Below are 24,281 nucleotides of genomic sequence, written 5' to 3'. Positions count from 1 at the left end.
GTCGAGAGGTTATCTTGGAGTTTATTCTTACGCATTATACAGATATCACCTTGTTATCCAAGATGTAATGGAGAGGCTGGAGGGAACTGCCTGAAAATGTAGAGCTGTGTTCCAGTAGCCGTGTTTCTAGATGATTGTATAATGATATAGCTTTCACAATGTGACTGTGTGATTGTGAAAACCTTGTGTCTGATGCTCCTTTTATCTACCTCATCAACAGACGAAAGTGTAAGATAGGTTTTTTTCCCCCTTTTTTGCTTGCATGGTTGGGCACTGGAAATCGAACCCAGGTCTCTGGCATGGCAGTCGAGAACTCTGCCACTGCGCTATCATCACCTGCCCTAAGATAGGTTTTTGAACCACTTTTGGACAGGGAAGAAGTACAGAGTTCCAAGGTGCTGTGATCTTTGTCATTAAATGAAAATTAAGCAAGTCTACTTAGTAGCTTAAAAAGAAGAAAAGATGAGTTCTTATAGTCATAAATGTTTATTTTGATATATTTTTAAGAGGTTTGAATTCTTTTTAGGATTGTAGTTTGGATTAATATATTCTTTTACCTTGTAGCTGCCTAAAAGTTGGGCAAATATCACACAAGCTTTTGTTTTAAAAAGTAAGAAAAAGAAAGCCTCTAATCCAGTTTGGCTTCCTAAATTAGTAACAGTATAACCATCCATGATCTGAAAATGACTCATTCATTTTCATCTATTCTGTTTCTGCAAAAATGAAATTTCCTATTATAGGATCAAGAGTGGTGGGAGTGTTCTGTAAAATGAACTTTAATACTATGTGTTTACACCTCCTAAAAATTAATTTTTTGACTTAAATGTATCAAGAAACGGAAATGTTTTTTTTCCTGAAAAAGAAAATAAACTAAATCACTATGGGGAAGTCTGAGAAGAATGACTTAGAAATCATTATGCAATTTTTTATGTTTTTTAATTAGAGCTTTTTGATGATAATTTCTCTTTTGTTTTAATCAGCTAAGTCATAATATTAAAAATGTTGTGCTTCGGCCCAGTGGAGCAAAACAAAGCCGCCTAATGTTAACTCTACAAGATAACAGCTTCTTGTCTATTGACAAAGTACCAAGTAAGGATGCAGAGGAAATGAGGTTGTTTCTAGATGCAGTCCATCAAAACAGACTTCATGCAGGTGAGCACTAATCATCCCATTGTGTGATATTAACCATTACAAATGAGTATGACTAGAAAAGGAGTAGAATTTAAATTTGGGAAAAGTTTTTACTTGAATTTTCTTTTAATTTAAAGGTTTGTTTTCTTGTCTTTGTTTTCTTTTTAAATCTTTTCTTTACAAATAAAACACATTATAAACATTAGAAAATGAAGGATGGCGGTGTTACCATGCATGTTATTTTATTAATATCTCTGTTGTCTCTATTTGATTTTCTTGTATTCCATCATACCCATCATATTAATGGAATCAGTGTATTAAGAATTGATGTGTGTTATAAGAGCATGTCTCTAAATACATTGGAGTGGAAAGTACATTAGACTGCCTGGGGACCTAAGTTTGAATATGGACAACATGACATAATGGAAAAACATTGGCTTTGGACCTAAGCAGATTTGGGTTCAAATTCTAGCTCTGCTTGTTATTTCCTTTGTGGTTTTGGGCAATACTTAATTGTCAACTATGAGTTTCAGTTTCATTTGTAACATGAAGGTTAAGTTAACCTTAATTTCAGGGCTTTTAAGAATTAGGGCTCATATATATAAAATGTAATGGGTACATGATAAGAACTCAGTAAGAAGAGCGTGGCAAGATGGCAGCTAAGCGAGATATGGGATATAGTTAGTCCTCCTGAACAGCTACTAAGTAGGCAGGAACAGTACAGAACAAGTGCTGGGACCACATCAGTGACCAGACACACAGTGTACCCCAGAGTAAGATGGTAGAAGAACGTATTGCCCATACAACAATAACACTAAATGTTAATGGATTAAACTCCCCAATCAAAGGACATAAAGTGACAGAATGGATTGAAAAACAGGACCTATCTATATCCTGTCTACAGGAAACACATCTTAGACCCAACGATAAACATAGGTTGAAAGTGAAAGGTTGGGAAACGATATTTCATGCAAAGAACAATAAGAAAAGAGCAGGAGTAGCAATATTAATATCCAGCAAATTAGATTTCAAATGTAAAACAGTTAAAAGAGACAAAGAAGAACACTATGTATTAGTAAAAGGAACAATTCAACAAGAAGACATAACAATCATATTTATGCACCGAGCCAGAGTGCTCCAAAATATATGAGGCAAATCCTGAAAACACTGAAAAGAGAAATGAACACATCTACCATAGTAGTTGGAGACTTCATTTCCCCTTGGGGAGTGGTGAGAAAGGAGGAAAATTCAGCTTCCTCAAGTTGAATTCTTTATATTCCCACAAGCAGTGCCGACAGCCAAAACAATAGGCTGAGCCCCCAGTCTTGGAGTTTGTTCATATGAAACTTAACCCCACAAAGGATAGGTCAAAGCCTACTTAAAATTAGGCCTAAGAGCCACCCCCAGGAGAACCTCTTTTGTTGCTCACATGTGGCCTCTCTCTCCAGCCAGCACAAGCAAACTCACTGCCCTCCCCCTGTCTGTGGGACATGACTCTCGGGGGTGAGGACCTTCCTGGCAGCGGGGAAGAGAAATCCTAGAATGAGCTGAGACTGAGCATCAGGGATTGAGAAAGTCTTCTTGATCAGAAGGGGGAAGAGCAAAATGAGACAAAATAAAGTATCAATGGCTGAGAGATTCCAAAATGTCGAGAGGTTATCCTGGAGGTTATTCTTACGCATTAAATAGATATCACCTTGTTAGTCAAGATGTAATAGAGAGGCTGAAGGGAACTGCCTGAAAATGTAGAGCTGTGTTCCTGTAGCCATGTATTTTGAAGATGATTGTATCACGATATAGCTTGCACAGTGTGACTGTGATTGTGAAAACCTTGTGTGTGATGCTCCTTATATCTACGTTATCAACAGATAAGTAAAACATATGGAATAAAAATAAATAATAGGGGAAACAAATGTTAAAATTAATTTAGATTGAAATGCTAGTGATCCATGAAAGGGAGGGGTAAGGGGTGTGATATGTATGAATTTTTTTCTGTTGTCGTTTTATTTCTTTTTTGAATTGATGCAAATGTTCTAAGAAATGATCATGATGATGAATATGCAACTATATGATGAAATTGTGAATTACTGATTATATGTGTAGGACGGAATGATCTTAAGAATGTTTGCATGTTATATTTTTTAAAAAATGAAAAATTAATTTAAAAAAACTCAGTAATTCATTATTGTTATTATATTAGCCAGCTGAGGGCTTAACTAACTCATTCTGTGATGTTAGGCAAGTCATTTTAATCTTCCAGGTTTAGTGTCCTCAGTTGTACAACATTGATAGTATACATTTTGCAGGGAATAGAACAAGACTACGTAATAAGCAGTATTAGGACACGTAGCTAACCATTTTAAAAGATGCTAAAGCTGGATCCTTATCTCATTCCTTTTGTCTGAATACATATCACATTGATGAAAGATTTGAATGTAAAAAAATAAAATTCTTATTAAAAGTTGTGAAGAGAAATCATTTATTCCACTTGATAAATTTCTGTTGTAGAGAATGCTTCAGAGTATTCCTTACTGAAGGTATTTGTCACTACTTCTGACATATTTCTCTCCTTGGCATCCAGTGCCAGTGTTCGTACCATACATACACAGTTGACTGGCTTCTCCATAGTGTTAATTACTGAATGTTTATTGAAAAGAACTTCTAACATTTTCTTTTATGCTTTTTAAAGTTTATCCTTCTTTGTTCCCACATTTTTGCATGTTATATAATTTTTTGATTGAGACTGTATATCTAAATTTTAATTATTTATATGATTTACTTTTTATCAGAAAGAATTGGTTAAGTATTTTGATTTGTTTTATCATTCTCCTGCTATTTCTTCCATTTCTTCAGTATTAAAAATGATACTGATAAATCTCTTTATTAAAATAAGTGATTTGGGGATATTTTTTATCACCAGCTATGAAGCCTTCTCAGGGGTCTGGTAGTTTTGGAGCTATTCTGGGCAGCAGAGCCTCACAGAAGGAAACCAATAGGCAGCTTTCTTACTCAGAAAATCAGGTAAGTTCATTTTAATCTTTGTTGTTTTTTTTTCAAGTGATAGTCACAGACAGGCTGTTTGTGATATGTATTTTATTAAGCAGTTGCAGAAGACTTTAGACTGTAATACCTAATGTTTCAGGCATTATCACAAAGGTATTTTCCAGGTCCCTGAAATTTATCGATTTTGCCATCTCAAGCTCTTCAACTATTTTTATGAAAAAATTTCTAAAATCATGAAGCATACATTTGGTGTTATATGCGAGATTTGAGACCTGGTGCTCCCATTTACTTTATGTAAGTTGTTGGGGAAGTTACTTAACTATTCTAGCCTCAGTATCCAGCTGTAAAATTGAGATAGCAATAATATTTTAGGGGTTGCTGTGAGATGTTGCATGTAAAAGAGCTTAGCCTTACCCCATACTAACAATCCTATAAGACGTTTGTTGTTAATAATTCTGTGCTGGCCTTTGAGTTTGTTATATTAGTAACTTGGCCTCAGCACTATCTGATACCAGAGTGTTTTACTAAGATCTTCTGTTTTCATTTTTAATAGTTTTTCTTTCGCAAATAACACTCATACAGCCGTAACTTATTTGTCCTGTGTCTCTTAATTTGTTTTAGAAAGGGAAAGCTGGCAGCCAAAGTTGTTAGAACTGTTTTCAAAGTAAAAACAAAAACAAACTTTGACACTGTCCTCTAAGTAAATTTATGAATTCTCTTTGGCTGTACAGAGAGATGATTACATAGTCCATTAACTGGACTAAGGAATGTATAAAATTTCATTTTTATTAGGTTCCTTCTATAGATTAGATTTTTTTATAGTTTTAATGAAGTGTAATTGACATGCACTAAACTGTATATATTTAAAGTGTACAATTTGATAAAGTTTCATATAGGTATGCTCCGTAAAACCATCACCATAATCAAGATAGTAAATGTATCCATCACCCCTGGATGTTTTCCTCATCCCCCTTTTTTTAATCCATCGCTCTCACCTCTCCCTGTCCCCTCCCATCCCTAAGCAACCAGTGATCTTTTGTCACTATAGATTAGTTTGTGTTTTCTAGAGTTTCACATAAATGGAATTTTTTGCCTGACTTTTTTCAGTTAGTGTAATTATTTTCAGATTCATTCATATGTACATAGGAATTTATACTGTCAGAATATTAATTGAATGTGTAAGCGGATAACATAAAGCATAAGCAAATGTTTATACTTTTACAAATAATATTTCTCATTAGTGGGACTATAAAGTTAGTTTTACTGGTTGTGACTATCATTTTTTGAAATGGAATAGAAAATATCAGGGGGTGTTGTATACAGTATGGATAAATACTGATGTCTGAAACTTAAGTTTTTTGTTTGTTTATTTAGGTTGTGATATAAAGTATTTCTTACTCTGGAATTGTGATAAAAGTTTGATAAAGATGCCAAACAGTGGTATGCTGTGTAGGATGTTTACCATTTGTATAATAAAAAGGAAAATAAAATACTGATTTTTAATTGCATAAAGAAATAATGAAGGAATACTTAAAATGGACAGAAGAATAAGAAGTGAAAGGACTGGAGGGGAATAGTAATGAGACTTCTCTGCATATGGCCCTTTTTTTGTTTGTTTTTTTGAGTGTATAGGCTGGAAATCAAATCCATGTCTCCCACATGGCAGACAAGCAAGCATTCTACCACTGAACCACCCATACACCAAATATGGCTTTTGACCTTTGATTTTTGAACCTTCAAAAATATATCACCCGTTCAAAAATTCAAATTTTTATATCATTCATCCATATGACCTCAGAGGTCTTTTCTTTACTGTCCTAAGACTGTACTCCTGTAGAAAGAAAATAACTGGCCATATCTTCCATGGAAAAACCACATAGCTCTTAAAGAATGTAGAAATATAACGTTTATTTTGCACAGTGCTAGTAATATAATAAAATATTATTTCCCAAGTAGTATTATTTCCCAGGTAATATAATAAAATATTATAACCCAAATATATCTTTGGGTTAGACTCTGGATTCATCCACTGACAGTGACTCTATCTCATCCTCCTTCTCTCTGTTGTTTGTTTCATTCCTCCAAACTGAAACGCCCTCTTGAGTCTTAAACAGTACCATGATTTAGGTATTTAAGTTGTTGCAGTCAGTGTCATTGTTACACTTTTTTCTCACATCCCTGTCACTTTATCATAATCATAATTGGATATATTTTCCTCCCAAAGATCTATTTTTATGCTAATCACTAGAGCCAGGTCCTGTTGTGCAAACCACTGATATAAAAGTAGTCCAATTAATTTGATGATTTAGCTATCTTAAACTTTATTCTTCTAGGCCTCTTCAAAAAGAGGAAGTTTGGATACTAAAGATGATGTTCCGTTTCGAAAAGTTCTTGGTACTCCAGCTAGAGGATCTGTTAAGACTGCAGCAGGAAGTGGAATACCTGTTGCCCGGACAATTCCTTCTCTGACGTCTACATCAACACCTCTTAGACCAGGTTTATTAGAAAATAGGTGTGATAAACTTTTTTTCATACTTTGTCATTAAATCTGTCTGTAAAAGACTTTTAAGAATTTCAGAAAGATCAAAAATTTGAGGAGGAAAAGAAGGAGCTTGTCCAGTGAGTTAAGATGTGTTAGAGGAAGTAAAGAAAAAAGTCTTGAGTACATTTTTGGTAGATGATTTGAAGCATTTGTCCTATTTGTTTATGTCAGTGAGATGTACTCAGTGTACAGTTGACCAGTATATTCATTTAAATATGGTATAGAGAATCAGTATCAGTAATTATAATTCCTTGAATTTTGTTTATACTTTTAATGGTATGAATTATGACTTTTTTTTCCCCTCTTTTCTCTCTGTAGGACTGAAAAGAGGAAAAGAATGCTATCATCTGGCTCAGAGTTGAATGAAGATTACCCTAAGGAAAATGATTCATCATCGTAAGTTGCTTTAAGAGCTTTTGTGGCACTAGTTTAGTGTTTCTTTAATTCGTAATTATTGGTAATTATAATCACTAGGGAATATTTGGTGGGGGGGAGGGAAGGTATTCAATTTGTAGGAATTCCAAAGATAAAAGAGCAGAATTTAAAATGTTCTGGTGACAGTAGATTGTAGGATGGATGAGCAGGGGATTCAGCCATTCCTCTTGTTCTGTTCATTTCATTACACTTCTATTCAAGCTTTTTTTTTTTTTAAATCTGTACTACGTAAAGGAATAATAGACCTGAAGAACTCTACTTCTTGTTGGCTGTTACTTTAGTATGAACTCTTCCCGTCCTTCTTCCCTTCTCCCTTATTATTATTTGTTTTACCTTAATCATGTGAAAATCACTTGGGCCCTGTATAAGTTCTAAGTAAGGAGTAGCAGTCTTTCAGAGGTATTGTTACAAATTGATGAAAAGGAAAAGGGGATAGACCTGAAACAGGACAGTCACCAGCTCATGATCATCATCCTCATCATTTGAGAAATTTGTTGGTCTTTTGGGGAAAACTCTTTATGAATTTACCAGTTAATACTCAGTACCTTAACAGATATCAGTTGATGGTTAATTCACTGGAATTTGAGGTCAAGGGGTCATAAAAAAGGAGTTGAGAAGACACTTGTTATTTATGCCTAGTCAGAATTGTGATATGGCAGAAAGGTGCGGTAATTGCTTGGGGACACCTAACATTCTGCCATAGTTTACCCTTCTTGTCCATCAAACTGTCCCTCTGCAACCTTCTTCCCATATATAGAATACCCTTACCCCTATCCTGATGGAGACAACCTTCAAAAGTCTCATTTAGTCATTGTATTAAGCTCAGAGGCCAGGATTTCTGGGCAATGTACAGTCCTCTCCATAAGGTCTAAATGTGCCTTAGACCATGTTTATCATGATTGGGACCTACCCCAATCCCTGTATATACATCCATTACCCATTGGAGTAGGAACTGGATGAACACCATACAAATTTCCATTTAGAAAAGTTAAGGATAAGAAGCCGGAGGAGTCACAATCCATAGAAATGATGAAAAATTGTGAAGGCAGTAGGGTAAGTTCTTAATTAGCCCAAATGGGAATTTGGTTCTATTCTGTAAATAATTGTACTCCATAGACCCTTGGCTTTGCTCTCTAGTAGGTTTTCCTTTTTCAAGGCGGTAACTGGGTTTTGTAGATGATGTTCTTTGGGACCATGTAGCTTTTATAGCCTGCTTCATGCTGGACAGGTTGGGTGTACGGGGATGGAGAAGGTCTAGAAGATTCTTTAAAGGTAGAACAAACATAGTTTTATAGTCGAGAAAGAATTGGGGACAAAAATTTTTCTTTTATTTTAATAAACTTTTTCCTTTGGGGTAATTTTAGATGCACAGAAAATTTGCAGAGATAATATAGAAAATCCCCATATACCCCTCACCCATTTTCCCCTGATACTAACATTAAAGTTGTTTTTTGATGAAATTATCACTCTTAACTTACCTCTTAGCATTGCTTCAGTTTGAGAATCAGAAGAAATTGGCCTTTTAAATCTCATATGGTCTCACATTTACTAATTTAGATACTGGTCCATCGGTACAGACTATTGCATTCCCTTTTATCCCTGATTACAAAAGGTAACTGTAGCCCAAGTTTCTCTTATAGAGCTTTGCTGAAAGCCATAAGGAGCACTAACATAAACCAGTGTTCTTGTTGTCTCAGTCTTTTTCTTTTAGAACAATATTTTTAGTCAGTATGAGGTCTGCCTTCCAGGACATAATAGATGAAAGTTTTATTAAATATTTTGCTGAGGGATAAATCCAAGGATCATAAACTTTCCTATCTGTAATATTTTTGCCGTATTCCTCTATGCTTCTGTTAAGCCACTGCCACATATTTTAGGTTTGTTACGGAGTACTTCACTTCTGGTAACAAAATTTATGTATTTTAATCCAGTTTTAGGGAACAAAATTCACTCTAACTAGTTTACACACAAAGGCATTTAATAAAAGATATTAAATGGCATACAGAATTACTAGGAAACCTGAAAAGATAGATTCTAGATTAAGATTTCAGGAATGATATGAGAAGCCATGACCCGTTCTAGGTCAACCAGACATGCTTCTTACTTATTATTATCATAAAGCTAACAGCTGAATTGGAAGTGTCATAAAAGATTTCCATCTCTAGAACCTTGCTGCCACTGGCAAAATTGGAAATATTCTTCAGAAAAAGCAGACATTTCCAAAATGATGTTTGCCACCACCAATAGTAGAAAACATGGTTTCTCCCTTACTTCTGCTTTCTAAATCTTGCCAAAGTGCATGTAATTGCCTTATCATATCCAGAACACTAACTAGGAAATGTAGCATTTTAGTTTTCTGACATATGTGCAGCAGTAATGTACCTAAAAAAAAAAAGGTGATTGTAAATGGACTTTTGTGTGCCAATATCACCACATTTTTGGTAAGTGTAGAATTCTATCTCATGAGTCCTAAGTTACTTTTGAAGTTTGAACTTCCTCCAACATATTCTAGATGAATATTTTTGTGCACATGACTTATTAAGGAAGTGCCTGCAGGGATGATCAATAACAGAGTTGGGAAGCAAGAGAAGGAATAGAGGAAGCCAAACAAAAGGTGATCTCAGGCAAATGTCCCAAAGAGTGTTGGCTTCCTTTTATCCAGCGTGATAACCATGTCCCCAGTGAGGCAGGGAAGCTGAGTTTTCATATTTCTGTCTAATTAACAGATGCCCTAGGTTTACCTCTTCCCAAATGGGCAAAAGGTTTTAAGTAACCCAAAGACAGTCCCCTGAAGACCTGAGGTGCTGGCTGTTGAAAGCATACAGTTTGGGGATTTGAAAGAGGATATGAGGGGAACTGATGGAACATCAAAATTGTCCACTGTGAGAGATGGTATTTCAGGTACTCTTCCTTTTTCCCCTGACTTGTGCCATTCAGATTTGTTCATGTCTTTCATTAAATTCACTCCATTTTATCTCAGATTCTTCATATTGATGCTTCTCAATTTCTGAAGGAAAGCTTATAAAAGGAGGGTTCATGGGATAAGCTATAGTCCCATTGCTACAGGTGGTCTTGAGGCTGTAATCAGTATTATTGTTTCCTTCTGACATCCACTCTAGACTCCCTGCATCCTCCATTAACACTTTTGCTGGCTTAGGTAGTTTGCCTGATGGGATGACTCAGGACTTCATCTTTGAGGGGTTGAATTCTTGGTTACCATGTACTCATTAGGGCATTGTTGCTGTAACTGCCCATTCGTAGTTAAAACTGAGCATGGGAGCATTGAGAAATGCCCTACTGAATTCCCTTTATTCCAAACGTATTCCTCCCTTTCCTATTGTGTATCAACAACCTACCTCCTTACATGATCCAAGTCAGTTACCCCTGCCAATATAACTCCTTTCTTTGCCTGCTGATGTGTCAACACGAGTGACACAACATGACTAGCCATAGCTTTAGGCTTAATAGGACTTATTGTGTTCCCTTGCGAAAAAGTTGCCCCTCTGGAAGCAAGGACCTCTCAGCCTACAAAATCTAAATTGTGGGGAACTAGAAGCACAAATTGTCCAGTGGGTTATTGAGAGTAACTGTGAGTGGGTACACTCCTACTTGGTTTCCAAACTCATTACATGTATATATTCTCTGTACATGTAATGGCTTGTTGGTTAAAAGTACATTGTATCTTGAAGGGTACCCCATTACTAAGGATATCATCTCTAAGCTTTACCTTCAAAGATTATTGCAACATTTTTTCAGGCCAGCAGCTTTGTGGTAGTGCCATATGGTAGAACCAGTGTATCTATGCCCTTTTTTTTTTTTTAACCTCTTTTTGGTAAAGTAGATTCCTTGTTCTAAGACGATGTCTTACAAGATTTCACATTAGTAAATCGGACACTCTTAGGAGTTCTCAAGTAGTGATGCTGGCCAAGCATGGGTAAGAAAGTGAAATGTATACCTAGAATATGTCTCAATCCCAGTCAGAATTGCTTCCCTTTCCTGGGTAGAAGAGATCTCATATTATCACCTTGCCACCAAATGACTGGTTGGTTTCCTCTAGGGATTGTACTGACAAGTTGGCAGCAGCAGTGGCTAAATCAGCCTTGTGAAGGGGAGCCCATAGTCTAGGGTCCATGCAGAGCTTCTGTCTCTGCCACCAGAGCTGTTTTATTCATGAACCTTTATAGAAATATTGAGGTCACAGAAGACAGAGCTTGGCTGATGTCTGTTGAACAAGTCATCCTGCCCAATAGTTTCATATCTCCTTGGTTGTATTCTCTGGTGAACATTAACATTTGAAACAGATCCTCACCCTTTCTACACACTCTTATAAGTTTATCCATACTCTTCTTTTCCAGATCATTTTTCACTGATTTTCTGGGCTTGCTCCTTCCAAGTGATTTTGTTGCTACCCAGGAGTCCATGACTCACTTCTCTCTTCACCCACAGTGAATGATCTGGTTTACTTCTCAGATTTGCACAGTGGACGGTTTCCCTTTACTGTCTCTTAGGGCATCCCCTTAATAGGGCTGTAGTGCATCAGCAGGATATTTTCAACTTGTACCAGTGTAGTGCGATGCTCCATCCATGAATTAGGCCCAGGTTTTTTCTTCCTCTTTCATCTGGGCATAGGGAATGCTCATGAGGCCTATTCTTGTTATCTTTTCTAGTTTATTTGAACCTAATCTGAGATACATCACTTCTGTTTTATGATGAATTGCTGCTGTGCCTTTCTGATCTCATGATGGCTAGCTCTGGGTTACATAGTACCTTGATGACCCATAGTCAGATGCTCAATCTCTTCCAGGTCCTAGTGAATGCCAGGACCTTTTTTTTACAAATAATCTATAATTTTCTGCTATAGACAGTTGCTCTAGAATGCTAAAGGTCTGTGCTGCAACTCTTCCTTCTTTAGGGTTTGCCAGTGACTTTACAGCTTGAGTTTACAGTGAGTTTTCAGCTTAACTTTATTGTTAAGTTGGTAATTGACCAGGTGAGTCTATCATTTTCTCTCTTGGGTGGATCAGTACTCTTAGGAACAATTAACCAGTCCCATAATCCTTATGATTATTGATTACTCCATATCACTTGTATTCCTTATCTATTGCTGTATAACAAACCACTTCAGAATTTAGTGGCTTTAAATAGTAACTGTTTTTTGAGTCTATAGTTACCTAGGTGGTTCTGCTCATCTGGACAAGTCTTTATTGATTGTAGCTGGATTCTCTTATTTTCTAAAGCATCTGTGCTCACTTAGGTTGGCTAGGAGTTGGCTGGTCCAGGATGACCTCATTCATATGACCGGCTGTTAGCTAACTGTCATTTGGGTAATGAGTACGATTGGGCTAGCAGGGTAGTCTGGTATTGTTTATATGGCAGTGGCTGGATTCCAAGAGAGTGTATAGAGATCCAAAAGGTGCCTTTAAGCTTAAAATTAGAACTTGCACACTATTACTGTGGTCACATTCTTTTGGGAAAAGCAAATCACAAGACCAGCTCCATCAAGGGATGGTGAAATGGACTGCACTGTTTGATGGGAGGTTCAGATTCAGGGAGGAGAATAATTTGGGACTTTTTTCCAGCAACTTTGTTGAGATATAATTTACATTCCATTAAATTCACTTCTTATAATGGAACTGTTCAGTGATTTTTAGTAAATTTACTGCATTGTGAAACCATCACCATAATCCGTTTTTAGAATGTTTTTGTTTCCCAAATAGCTCTGTTCTCCAATCTCTCTACCTCATCTCTCATATGCTGGAATGTGGCCTGAGGCATATCTTCTTGTAACTTATTCCGTCCCAGTTCACTAGATGAAAATCTTGGCAATTATAATGCTGTAAGGTCTCAGAAGGCATTAGAGTTACCATTGCCATTGCTGAACAAGTCATCTAGTTGCAGAATCTATGCTTGGAGTCTGCTTCTTAGGGCCACTTCTGTTACCACCTGTTTTGGATCAGGTTCCCAAGAAGCAGCCCCAGAGATTGGGATTAGTGTCAAGTGATTTATTAAGGAAGTACTCCCAGGGGAATCCAGAAAGGGGATGGAAAAAGCAAGTCAGTAAAGTCCAGGAAACCTAACATGAGTATGATCTCAGACAAAAGTCAACGCAGCATTTAGTCTTCATCCTGATCCCAGAGAGAAAACTATTATGTAAATTTCACATTAGAGGTGTAGTTCGAGGCAAGAGAGCTGAGCTTCTGTACTTTAGTACCTAACCTTACTTGTGGCTTTCAGAGATTACAAGTGAAGTACCTAGAGTACTTGAGGGTGGTGAAGAAGAACTTTAGGTGCTAGATATAGAAAGCACATCAGTGATATGGAAGAGGATACAGAAATGATATTGGATGAAATTTTAGGTAGTGCACCTATTTTTGTCTGCTACAGGCTTAATTTATGATGGTACCCCTAAAATTAGCACTTCAGATCAAAATCATGAGCATTTATCTGAATATTTGGGTATCATAGAGAGAGAAAAAATGGAATGGGGCTTAAGAAATTTTGACTTATGTATTTATGAACTTAAAACATTTTAATTACTGTGAATTAAAGTGATGCAGCCATTTAATAAATAATATTTCAAATCCTTATAGACAGGTGAGCATTTTGTTTTGTTTTAATTTTTTCAATCTGTAAAGGATCACAGTTGAATAATTTACTTCTTAATTGATTCTTTTGGCCTTAGTAATGGACTCATTTCATCTGGTCTTGCAAGAAAATCTATTATCTTGCTGTCTCTGATTTAATTTTTGTATAAAGAAAATCCTTTCTTATTTTAGAGTAATTACCCATCTCTTGACTTGGTAATAAAAGGTTTCATGATTTTTGGTCATCCTCTGAAGGCTCATAGCCTAAGATGTATCAATGAATTTGGTGCTTGAAATATAAATTTTTTAGACAACTATTTAAAATAAAACATATACCTCTCCTATATTGATGTAAAATTATTGATTTTAGGAACAACAAGGCTATGACAGATCCCTCAAGAAAATATTTAACTAGCAGTAGAGAGAAACAGCTCAGTTTGAAACAGTCAGAAGAGAATAGGACATCAGGTAAGTGTTTGGTCTTTATGTAAAATACAGTTTATTGAAAGATGTATTTTTTTTATACTACAAATAAAATCCTAAATCAGAACGTATCTCTCTGTGATTCAGGAATACAGTATAATTCAGTTCAAATTATTAGGCACCAATTTGTACCCAATACTCAGCTAAAATATTTTCAAGTATTACAAATATAAAGGAACTTTTATTCTATTTGCAAAGAATCCAGGTTTTAACTTCTTCTTACCCTATTTGACTGCCTAGAATTAAGCTCTTTCATTGTCAAAGTACCTGGACCACAGAATCAATCATAGGAGTTAAAATTGTTGCTATTAAAGTTCATCAGTATTGCTATTAGAAGCTCCAGGAGAAGATCTTGAAAAGTATTGCCTGACACAGCTATTAAGCTCACCTTATACCCCATTTTTATAAAAATAGAAAGTTGATCTGTCCTTGAATTTTTGTGTTTCTCAGCTTATGGTGAGATGATCCTCTAAAATCCTAGTACTGTTTTGACTATATGTCAACCTGAAAATAAATTGAAATAAGCTAAAATATGGTGTGATTTTGAGAAGTTAATAATTTAAGAGAATTTAGTTGACGAGGATTCTAGGAACATTCTCCTTTGAGTACTTTGGAATTATGACATTGGACCCTTACAGAAGGAAGTATCTAATATAATTCTTACCTCTGAAATAAATAATATTTGCATAATACAAACTCTACTTATTGGTTTTCAAGTTTTAAAATTTACCTATAGGTAAGACACAGGAGACTTGAAAATGCAACAAGCCTTAACAGTGTTGAAGTTAAGGTATATCTTTAAAAAGCTGATGTGGAAATGAGGAGAAGAGAAAAAGAAGCGAGTAGTCAAGTGAAAGGATTCATGGAAGAAAATGTAGTAGTTTCAACTACGTTAAAGTTACAAAGTTAATCAATAGAAGAACTAAAATAACACAAATAACTAGTGAGAACAAAAGTAGGGTGAGAATTTCTAAGTTTTCATAATAGAGTCTGTTACTGTTTAAAATTATAAATAAAAAAATATTAGTAGAAGTATATTACTTAGAGGTATAGAGGAAATTGGGAATACTAAGTGAAAAACTGTTTAGAAATTAGAAACAACTTGTGGAGCTATGGGCAGAGGAGTATTGCTTTGCTATTATAACCTTTTCCACAATATTTGATCTGTTTTGTTTACATGACAAGAAAAGAACAAAAAAAGACATACAAAACAGGTCCAATGGTGTAATTTTATTATTGAATGATACTGAATGGTTAGTTTAGGAATTAACTTTTTTCCTGTGCTTTTTATAGGGCTTTTACCTTTGCAGTCATCATCCTTTTATGGTAGCAGATCTACATCCAAGGATTACTCTTCTGGCAGCACTAACTTAGACAGGTATGCATTGGTTTGGTATATGCCTTGTGAAGAGCTTGAGAGCTTTCTTCTTAAGAAAATTGAATGGTGAGATATAGCCTGTGCATTATGCTGTAAATGAATACTGTACTGCTCTTATCAGAATTGATAAGAGAATCATAGAATTTGACATTTTGGTTAGAAAGTACTCTGAAATGTTTCAGTTCAAACTCTTATTTTTTTTAATTTTTTGACAAATGAATAAACTGAGGTCTAAGGAGATTTTTATGCTGAGGCCACAGGCTATGACTGTTTTCAAATTCTAAACCAGTGTACTTTTCAACATCCCAAATGAAACACATTAAAATACGTCCTTTGAGGCATTTTTAAATTGCCTTTGTTGCCTATGTCTTTGTTAAGCTACCTACCCAAATTAAGACATTTTGTTTAAAGAAACAGAAGCTTCACATTAGTGAGTATCTTCATTGGAAAAGGCTAGATATTTAATAACTGATTCTAAAAATACAGCTTAATTTTTTTTTTAAGATTTATTAGATATAATTATGTAAGACAACTAGGGGTAAGACAAATAGAAGTCTTCCCTAAATAGTGAGGGTAATATTGGTGGATATTATATATGCTATATAATGATGTGCCAAATCGCAGTTTTTTTTTATTAAAATTTAATATGAAGTGGTAAAATCACATTCATTATTCTTATAAAATAATGACAGTGAAGTAAAGCATTTAATATTACATGTTTAGGTATATTCAGCATTCAGTGGCATCTATCAAGCACTTTATGACTGCAGTGATGACTAAGTTATTTGAGAGAGGAAGCTTGATATATTTCTGCTTATTATAAGAATCTAAAAGTAATATGTTAAAAAAAACCTAATATGTATTTCTTTTCTAGATAATAGAATAAACATATGGATTCTACATAGGGATGCTTTAACATTTCTGCCAGTCTCAAATTTTTTGCTTGCTCAGATGAGGATCTGAGTACATTCCTTACACTGTATTTGATTGCTATGCCTCATAAATCTCTTTTCATATAAGATTCATTTTTCCATGACATGTATTGGCTAAAAAACTACGTTATTAGTATATAAAATTTGCCATATTCTAGATTTGGTTGTTTGCTTTGTTGTCATTAATTTGTTCATTTACTCCCCAAGGTTCTTGTGAACTGGTAATTAGATTTAGAGACCTCATAATAATTCTGGCTTAATTTTTTTGGTCAATAATTTCACAGGTGGTGCTGTGTGTGTTCTTTGGCTTCACATCAAGAGATATATAGTCTGGTTGATCCCCTTTAGAGATGTTAATATAGATTATTTGTTTGTCATTTGGCTCCATCCATTATCTTTCACCTAATGACCTTGGTATCCATTGATATCAGCATCAAGATTCATTATTTCAAATTGGGTAGATGGAGATACTAGTGGTCAATGAGAGGGAGGGTTGAGGGGTATGGTATATATGAGTTTTTTCTTTTCTCTTTTTATTTCTTTTTCTGGAGTGATGTAAATGTTCTAAAAAATGATCATGGTGATGAACACACACTATGTGATGACATTGTGAGCCGTTGATTATACACCATGTCTGAATGTAAAAAAAAAAATTATTTCAAAAATAAGGGTAATTTTCAAATTCTGTCATCCCTTTGACATTTATTTTGGTTGGAATCCTATAATAATGAAGAACTTTCCTTCAACTTTTGGTTGTTTTAAAATGCAGTATGTAGGCTGTGCAAGGGTAGCTCAGTAGTAGAACTCTTGCCCACAGTGCAGGAGACCTGGGTTTGATTCCCAGACCCTGCACTTCCCAAAAAGAAAAAATTTATATGTATATGGTACATATAGGAAACACAAGATAAATTCCCCATTTCTTTACTTTAACTTTTTTATTGTATAGTATAACATATACAAAGCAAAGAAATAAAAATGCAATAGTTTTCAAAGCACTCTTCAACAAGTAATTATAGGACAGATCCCAGAGTTTGTCGTGAACTACCATGCCATCCTTTCATATTTTCCCTTCTAGTTGCTCTTGAATATAAGAGGCTGGAAGACTTAAATTTTTTTTTAGCATCACAGTCGACTTTTTTTCTTTCTTTTTTGTGAAAAATAACTTATGTACAAAACAATAAATTCCAAAGCACAGCACCACAATTAGTTGTAGAACATATTTCAGAGTTTGACATTGGTTACAACTCCACAATTTTGGTTTTTACTTCTAGTTGCTCTACAATACTGGAGACTAAAAGAAATATCAATTTAATGATTCAGCGGTCATATTCATTTCTTAAATCCTGTCTCCTCAGTGTAACTCCACCGTCACCTTTGATCTTTCTATCCCTTTCTCTCTTTTTTTTTTTTATTAACGGAAAAAAAAAAAAGAAATTAACCCAACATTTAGAAATCATACCATTCTACATATGCAATCAGTAATTCTTAACATCATCACATAGATGCATGATCATCGTTTCTTAGTACATTTGCATCGGTTTAGAAGAGCTAGCGACACACCAGACAAAGATATAGAATGTTAATATAGAGAAAAGAAATAAAAGTAATAATAATAGTAAAAAAAAAAAACAAACACAAACAAACAAACAAACTAAACCTGTAGCTCAGATGCAGCTTCATTCAGTGTTTTAACATGATTACTTTACAATTAGGTATTATTGTGCTGTCCATTTTTGAGTTTTTGTATCTAGTCCTATTGCACAGTCTGTATCTCTTCAGCTCCAATTACCCATTATCTTACCCTGTTTCTACCTCCTGCTGGACTCTGTTACCAATGACATATTCCAAGTTTATTCTCGAATGTCCGTTCACATCAGTGGGACCATACAGTATTTGTCCTTTAGTTTTTGGCTGGACTCACTCAGCATAATGTTCTCTAGGTCCATCCATGTTATTACATGCTTCATAAGTTTATCCTGTCTTAAAGCTGCATAATATTCCATCGTATGTATATACCACAGTTTGTTTAGCCACTCGTCTGTTGATGGACATTTTGGCTGTTTCCATCTCTTTGCAATTGTAAATAATGCTGCTATAAACATTGGTGTGCAAATGTCCGTTTGTGTCTTTGCCCTTAAGTCCTTTGAGTAGATACCCAGCAATGGTATTGCTGGGTCGTATGGCAATTCTATATTCAGCTTTTTGAGGAACCGCCAAACTGCCTTCCACAGTGGTTGCACCCTTTGACATTCCCACCAACAGTGGATAAGTGTGCCTCTTTCTCCGCATCCTCTCCAGCACTTGTCATTTTCTGTTTTGTTGATAATGGCCATTCTGGTGGGTGTGAGATGATATCTCATTGTGGTTTTGATTTGCATTTCTCTAATGGCCAGGGACATTGAGCATCTCTTCATGTGCCTCTTGGCCATCCGTATTTCCTCTTCTGAGAGGTGTCTGTTCAAGTCTTTTTCCCATTTTGTAATTGGGTTGGCTGTCTTTTTGTTGTTGAGTTGAACAATCTCTTTATAAATTCTGGATACTAGACCTTTATCTGATATGTCATTTCCAAATATTATCTCCCATTGTGTAGGCTGTCTTTCTACTTTCTTGATGAAGTTCTTTGATGCACAAAAGTGTTTAATTTTGAGGAGCTCCCATTTATTTATTTCCTTCTTCAGTGCTCTTGCTTTAGGTTTAAGGTCCATAAAACCGCCTCCAATTGTAAGTTTCATAAGATATCTCCCTACATTTTCCTCTAACTGTTTTATGGTCTTAGACCTAATGTTTAGATCTTTGATCCATTTTTAATTAACTTTTGTATAGGGTGTGAGATATGGGTCTTCTTTCATTCTTTTGCATATGGATATCCAGTTCTCTAGGCACCATTTATTGAAGAGACTGTTCTGTCCCAGGTGAATTGGCTTGACTGCCTTATCAAAGATCAAATGTCCGTAGATGAGATGGTCTTTATCTGAGCACTCTATTCGATTCCATTGGTCGCTATATCTATCTTTATGCCAATACCATACTGTTTTGACCACTATGGCTTCATAATATGCCTTAAAGTCCGGCAGCGCGAGACCTCCAGCTTCGTTTTTTTTCCTCAAGATGTTTTTTGCAATTCGGGGTACCCTGCCCTTCCAGATAAATTTGCTTATTGGTTTTTCTATTTCTGAAAAATAAGTTGTTGGGATTTTGATTGGTATTGCATTGAATCTGTAGATCAATTTAGGTAGGATTGACATCTTAACTATATTTAGTCTTCCAATCCATGAAAACGGTATGCCCTTCCATCTATTTAGGTCTTCTGTGATTTCTTTTAGCAGTTTTTTGTAGTTTTCTTTATATAGGTTTTTTGTCTCTTTAGTTAAATTTATTCCTAGGTATTTTTTTCTTTTAGTTGCAATTGTAAATGGGATTCGTTTCTTCTATCCCTTTCTTAATGGGTGTTTGGGCTATGGCCATTCTAACTTTTTCTTGTTGGAAAGGCCTTTCACTAAGATGGAGTAGAGAGATGAAACTATCTGATGTTTTACTTTACCTTAACTTTAAAACAGTGCTTTAGTGGCCTCCATAGCTGACCAGTAGATATGGTCAGGTACACAAGAAGCTGTCAAAGCTTATAGTGGCCCTGACAAAAGGACACAGCAACCAACTTGAGGAGATTCCTACAGGTCAGAGAGAGGACAATTTGAGGATAAAAAGAAAAAAAACTCCAGTGCAGATTTATTGCAGGAGGTATAGGTGATTTTTAATTTCTAAATAGTTTTCTGTTTTATTTTCCTTGTTGATTTTTAATTTAGACTGTGGTCAGAGAATATGGATCATAGAATATTGGCTTTTTTTAATTAACAGGTTGCTTCACACTCTCTTCATTCTTCAGCATGTATTCTAAAGAATTCCACACACAACTCAAATTTAGGCTTTCTTCCTCAAACTAATGGAAGTTCAAAATGAGATGATTGGTGGTGGAAGGCATTTTTATATTCATTATTCCCATAATCTTTCATATGAATTCTCAAAAAAAGTAATGTTAAAGATGATGAAACAATTTTAGTGGCTTAAAACAACCATAATTTTATTACATCTCTGATTTTGTGGGACAGAAATTTGTAAGAACTCTAGTTGGGCAATTATTCTGTTCTGTATGGCATCAACAAAGATTCCTTGGTGGCATTTAACTAATGATTAGTCTAGAAGATCCAAAAGTGTTTCACTCACATTATCTGTTGTCTCAGGAAAAATAGGATCAGCAGTGTGCCTTTCCCTCTCCATTTGGTCTCAGGGCCTCTCCATTTGGTCTCAGGGCCTCTCCATGTGGTCTCTTCTGAAGGATAGCTGGGCTTTTTTTAACATGACAGCTCAGGGTTTGCTAATGTTCTAAGAGAAGATGACTGTACAACCTGGGTCCAAAAACTGGCACTGCAGTGCTACTATATTCTGGTCAAAGCAGTCACAGCTGGACATTTCATAAGTGTAGTCATGCAGTGTTTATTCTTTTATGTCTGGCTTATTTCACTTGGCATTATGTTTTCAAGGTTCATACATGTAGCTTGTATCAGAGTCTCGTTCCTTTTTACATGTGAATAATACTTATTTATATGGATATACCACATTTGCTTATTCACTCATTTGCTGATGGATATTGGGTTGCTTATACCTTTTAGCTATTTTGAAAAATACTACCATGAACACTGGTTCACAGATAACTGTTCAAGTCCCTGCTTTCAGTTCTTTTGGGTATTACTTAGGAATGGGATTGCCAGGGATTGTGATTCTGTTTTACTTTTTGATGAACTGCAAAACTGAAAAATTTTCTACATCAGGTATACAATTTTATATTCCTACCAACAGTGTTCGAGGGTTCCAGTTTCTCTGCATCTTCACCAACACTTCTTTTTCTATTTTTTATAATAGCCATCCTAGTGCACATAAAGTGGTATCTCGTTTTGATTTGCATTTCTCTGGTGGCTAATGATTTTAAGCATCTTTCATGTACTTATTGACCATTTGTTTATCTTTGGAGAAATGTCTTTTCAAATCCGTTGCCTATTTTTAAATTGGGTTGTTCATCTTTTTGTTGTGGAATTGTAGGAATTCTCTATGTGTTCTGCTATTAGACCCTTATTAATTTGCTAAAACTGCTAGAATGCAGTATACCAGAAATGGAATGCCTTTATAAAGGGAATTTATTAACTTGCAAGTTTACAATTCTAAGGCCATAAATATGTCCAAACTAAGGCATCCAGGCAAAGATACCTTGCTCAGAAAGGCTGATGTCTGTCACATGGAAAGGCACATGGCTGGGATCTCCTGGTCTTTGTTCCTGGTTCTGTTGCATCCAGCTTCTGATGCTATTGGTTTCGTCCCTAAGCATCTGTGGGCCTTCATTTAGCTCCCTGGGACCCAACTCTGGATTCTCACTTGCTTAGCATCTCAGGGGAAGGCACATGGCAACATCTCCTGGGCTCTGTCCATGTCTAAGCATCTGCTCTCAGTGTTGGCACTCCAAGCATCTTCAAACATCCGTGTCTCAGTCAGCTTTGAAGCAACTGTTTTCCAAGCATCTGCATCTGAGGTGTCTCCAAAATGTTTCCTGTTTTAAAGGACTATAGTAAACTAGCAAGACCCACCTTGGATGAATGGAGTCACATCTCCATGTATTCAAAAGATCATACCCACAATTGGATGTGTCACATCTCCACGGAAACAGTCCAGTCAAAGTTTCCCACCCTTAGCAATAAGTCTGGTCCCACAATATTGAATCAGGATTAAAACATGGTTTTTCTGGAATATGTAATAGATTCAAACTGGTATAGACCCCTATTAGATATATAATTTGCAACTGTTTTCTCCCATTCTTTAGTTGTCTTTTCACTGTTCTGTCAGTGTTCTTTACACAAAGGTTTTTAAGAAAGAACCTTTTTTAGGATATATGCTTTTATATTTATAAATAAAATATTTTGTCTTGGATATCCTATAAAATAATGTGGGTGGGTATATAGATGAAACAAGATTGGTCACATGTTGATTGCCATTGAAGTTAGGTTATAGACTTATGCTATTGTTTTTTCTATATGTGTTTGAAAATTTCTATAGAAAAAGAGAAACATGACATGGCATCAGTAAATAAGTGAAAAGGAGTAAAATGGAATCTGTGATTACACAGAGTAATTGTTTCTCACAAACCTAAGGATATTGTGAACTACCTTTACCAGTATAGTTGAATCCTTGGGTGAAGTTAAAGAGAATATAACTATTAAAGATGTTTGAGAACTCAAAAAGTCCTTCCCCTTTCTCCCACATGAAGGTACTAAAGAAGATTATATAGGTTAGTTTTAACCAACTCATCATGGAAAAACAAAGAAAGCTCTATAACTAATTTAGAAATTAAATAAAATCTTATGACATCAATAAAAGAACAGTGTAAGCCATTTTTCAGAGATGAACATAGATAGGAAAATAAATAATAAAATATTGTTTGAGTCCAACGGTATATTAAAAAATGAATATTCAGTGACCAGGTAGGGTATATTAAGGTGAGTCAACATTTCAAATTCATTTTGGCAATTATAATAGATTTTTAATTGAAGAACTTGAGAATTCCTTATATATTTTTACCAATTAAAAGCAGAGGATTCTTTCCTTCGTTTCTTAGAAAGACATCTACCAAATTCTTAAATCAGATTATAATTTATGTAAAACTTGAGAAGTATTTCCGACAATGTCTCGAACAGGTTGACAGTGTCCCAAAGATTAGCCAGTGAAATAGTACAAAATGAAATAAAGAGGTTTGAGGATTGGAAAAGGAAAACCAGAATTGTTATTATTTGCAGACAATATGATCCTTAATAAGGTACACCAAGGGAATCAAAAGAGATTATTAAAACTAATAAAAATATTTGTAAGATTTTAAAAATTAACTCAAAATTTAATACTGTTCTAAATTCAACAAAAATGACTTAAAAATTTAATGGAAAGGGGTGCAGGGGTAGTTCATTGGTAGAATTCTCACCTGCCATGTGAGAGACATGGTTCAATTCCTGGTCCATGCACTTCCCCCAAAATAAACAATAACAAAGATTTGACAAATGGTGCTGCAATAACGGGATACTCACATGGAAAAATAATGAAATGTGAAACTGCCCTACAGCATACAAAAACAAAATTTAATAGAAAAGAAGATATTCTTTGTAAAAGATTAAAAATCTTTGAAGTACTTAGGAATCTAATAAAATCTAGTCTATTATTGTATGGAGAAAACAATTAAAATGGTATTTTTATTTATAAATAAATAAAAATATTTATTGTATATACAGTATGTAGAGATATGCCATATTTATGGATGGGAAGCAAGGAATACCACTTTCCAAATTAATCCATAAATTTTAGCCAGCTCCACTGGAAATCTCAGAGGGATTTGTAAAGAACCAAATAAAATGAAAATCAACTCTATTTCAAAGTCGTTTGATTTTTCTTTAAAAAGTGGACCAGACAATGGCGCAGTAGCAGAGTTCTTGCCTGCCATGCTGGAGACCCAGGTTCCCTTCCTGGTGCCTGCCTATGCCAAAAAAAAAAAAAAAAAAAATGCATAATATAGTTTTTACGACAGCCACTAAAAGAATCCTAAAAGAATGTATTACTTCCAAACTAGCAACAGAAAAAAAAGAAATAATATTGAATAGTCAAACAATCCAAGAAGGCAAAAGAGAAGAAAGAAAGGAACATAGAACAGATGGGACAAATAATAAACACCTAAGAAAACACAAGATATAAATCCAAATCTGTAATGA

At 35.1% G+C, this 24,281-nt stretch overlaps 1 protein-coding gene across 7 annotated transcripts in view; it reads left to right on the top strand.

Annotated features, from left to right (window-relative positions):
• The window catches only part of USP37 (ubiquitin specific peptidase 37), a 143,994-nt gene that overhangs the window by 32,393 nt on the left and 87,320 nt on the right, over window positions 1–24,281 (top strand). For all 7 annotated transcript variants that reach the window (XM_077155128.1, XM_077155124.1, XM_077155127.1 and 4 more), the window contains 6 exons: window positions 981–1,152; window positions 4,052–4,152; window positions 6,468–6,646; window positions 6,995–7,072; window positions 14,066–14,163; window positions 15,472–15,556. In XM_077155128.1, coding sequence (XP_077011243.1) covers window positions 1,041–1,152; window positions 4,052–4,152; window positions 6,468–6,646; window positions 6,995–7,072; window positions 14,066–14,163; window positions 15,472–15,556 — 653 coding nt within the window. In that variant the 5' untranslated portion in view covers window positions 981–1,040. The remainder of the gene's footprint in view (window positions 1–980; window positions 1,153–4,051; window positions 4,153–6,467; window positions 6,647–6,994; window positions 7,073–14,065; window positions 14,164–15,471; window positions 15,557–24,281) is intronic.

Source organism: Tamandua tetradactyla, chromosome 3, assembly GCF_023851605.1.
Source record: "Tamandua tetradactyla isolate mTamTet1 chromosome 3, mTamTet1.pri, whole genome shotgun sequence".
Taxonomy (NCBI): domain Eukaryota; kingdom Metazoa; phylum Chordata; class Mammalia; order Pilosa; family Myrmecophagidae; genus Tamandua; species Tamandua tetradactyla.
This window is presented reverse-complemented; position numbering and strand designations above follow the sequence as displayed.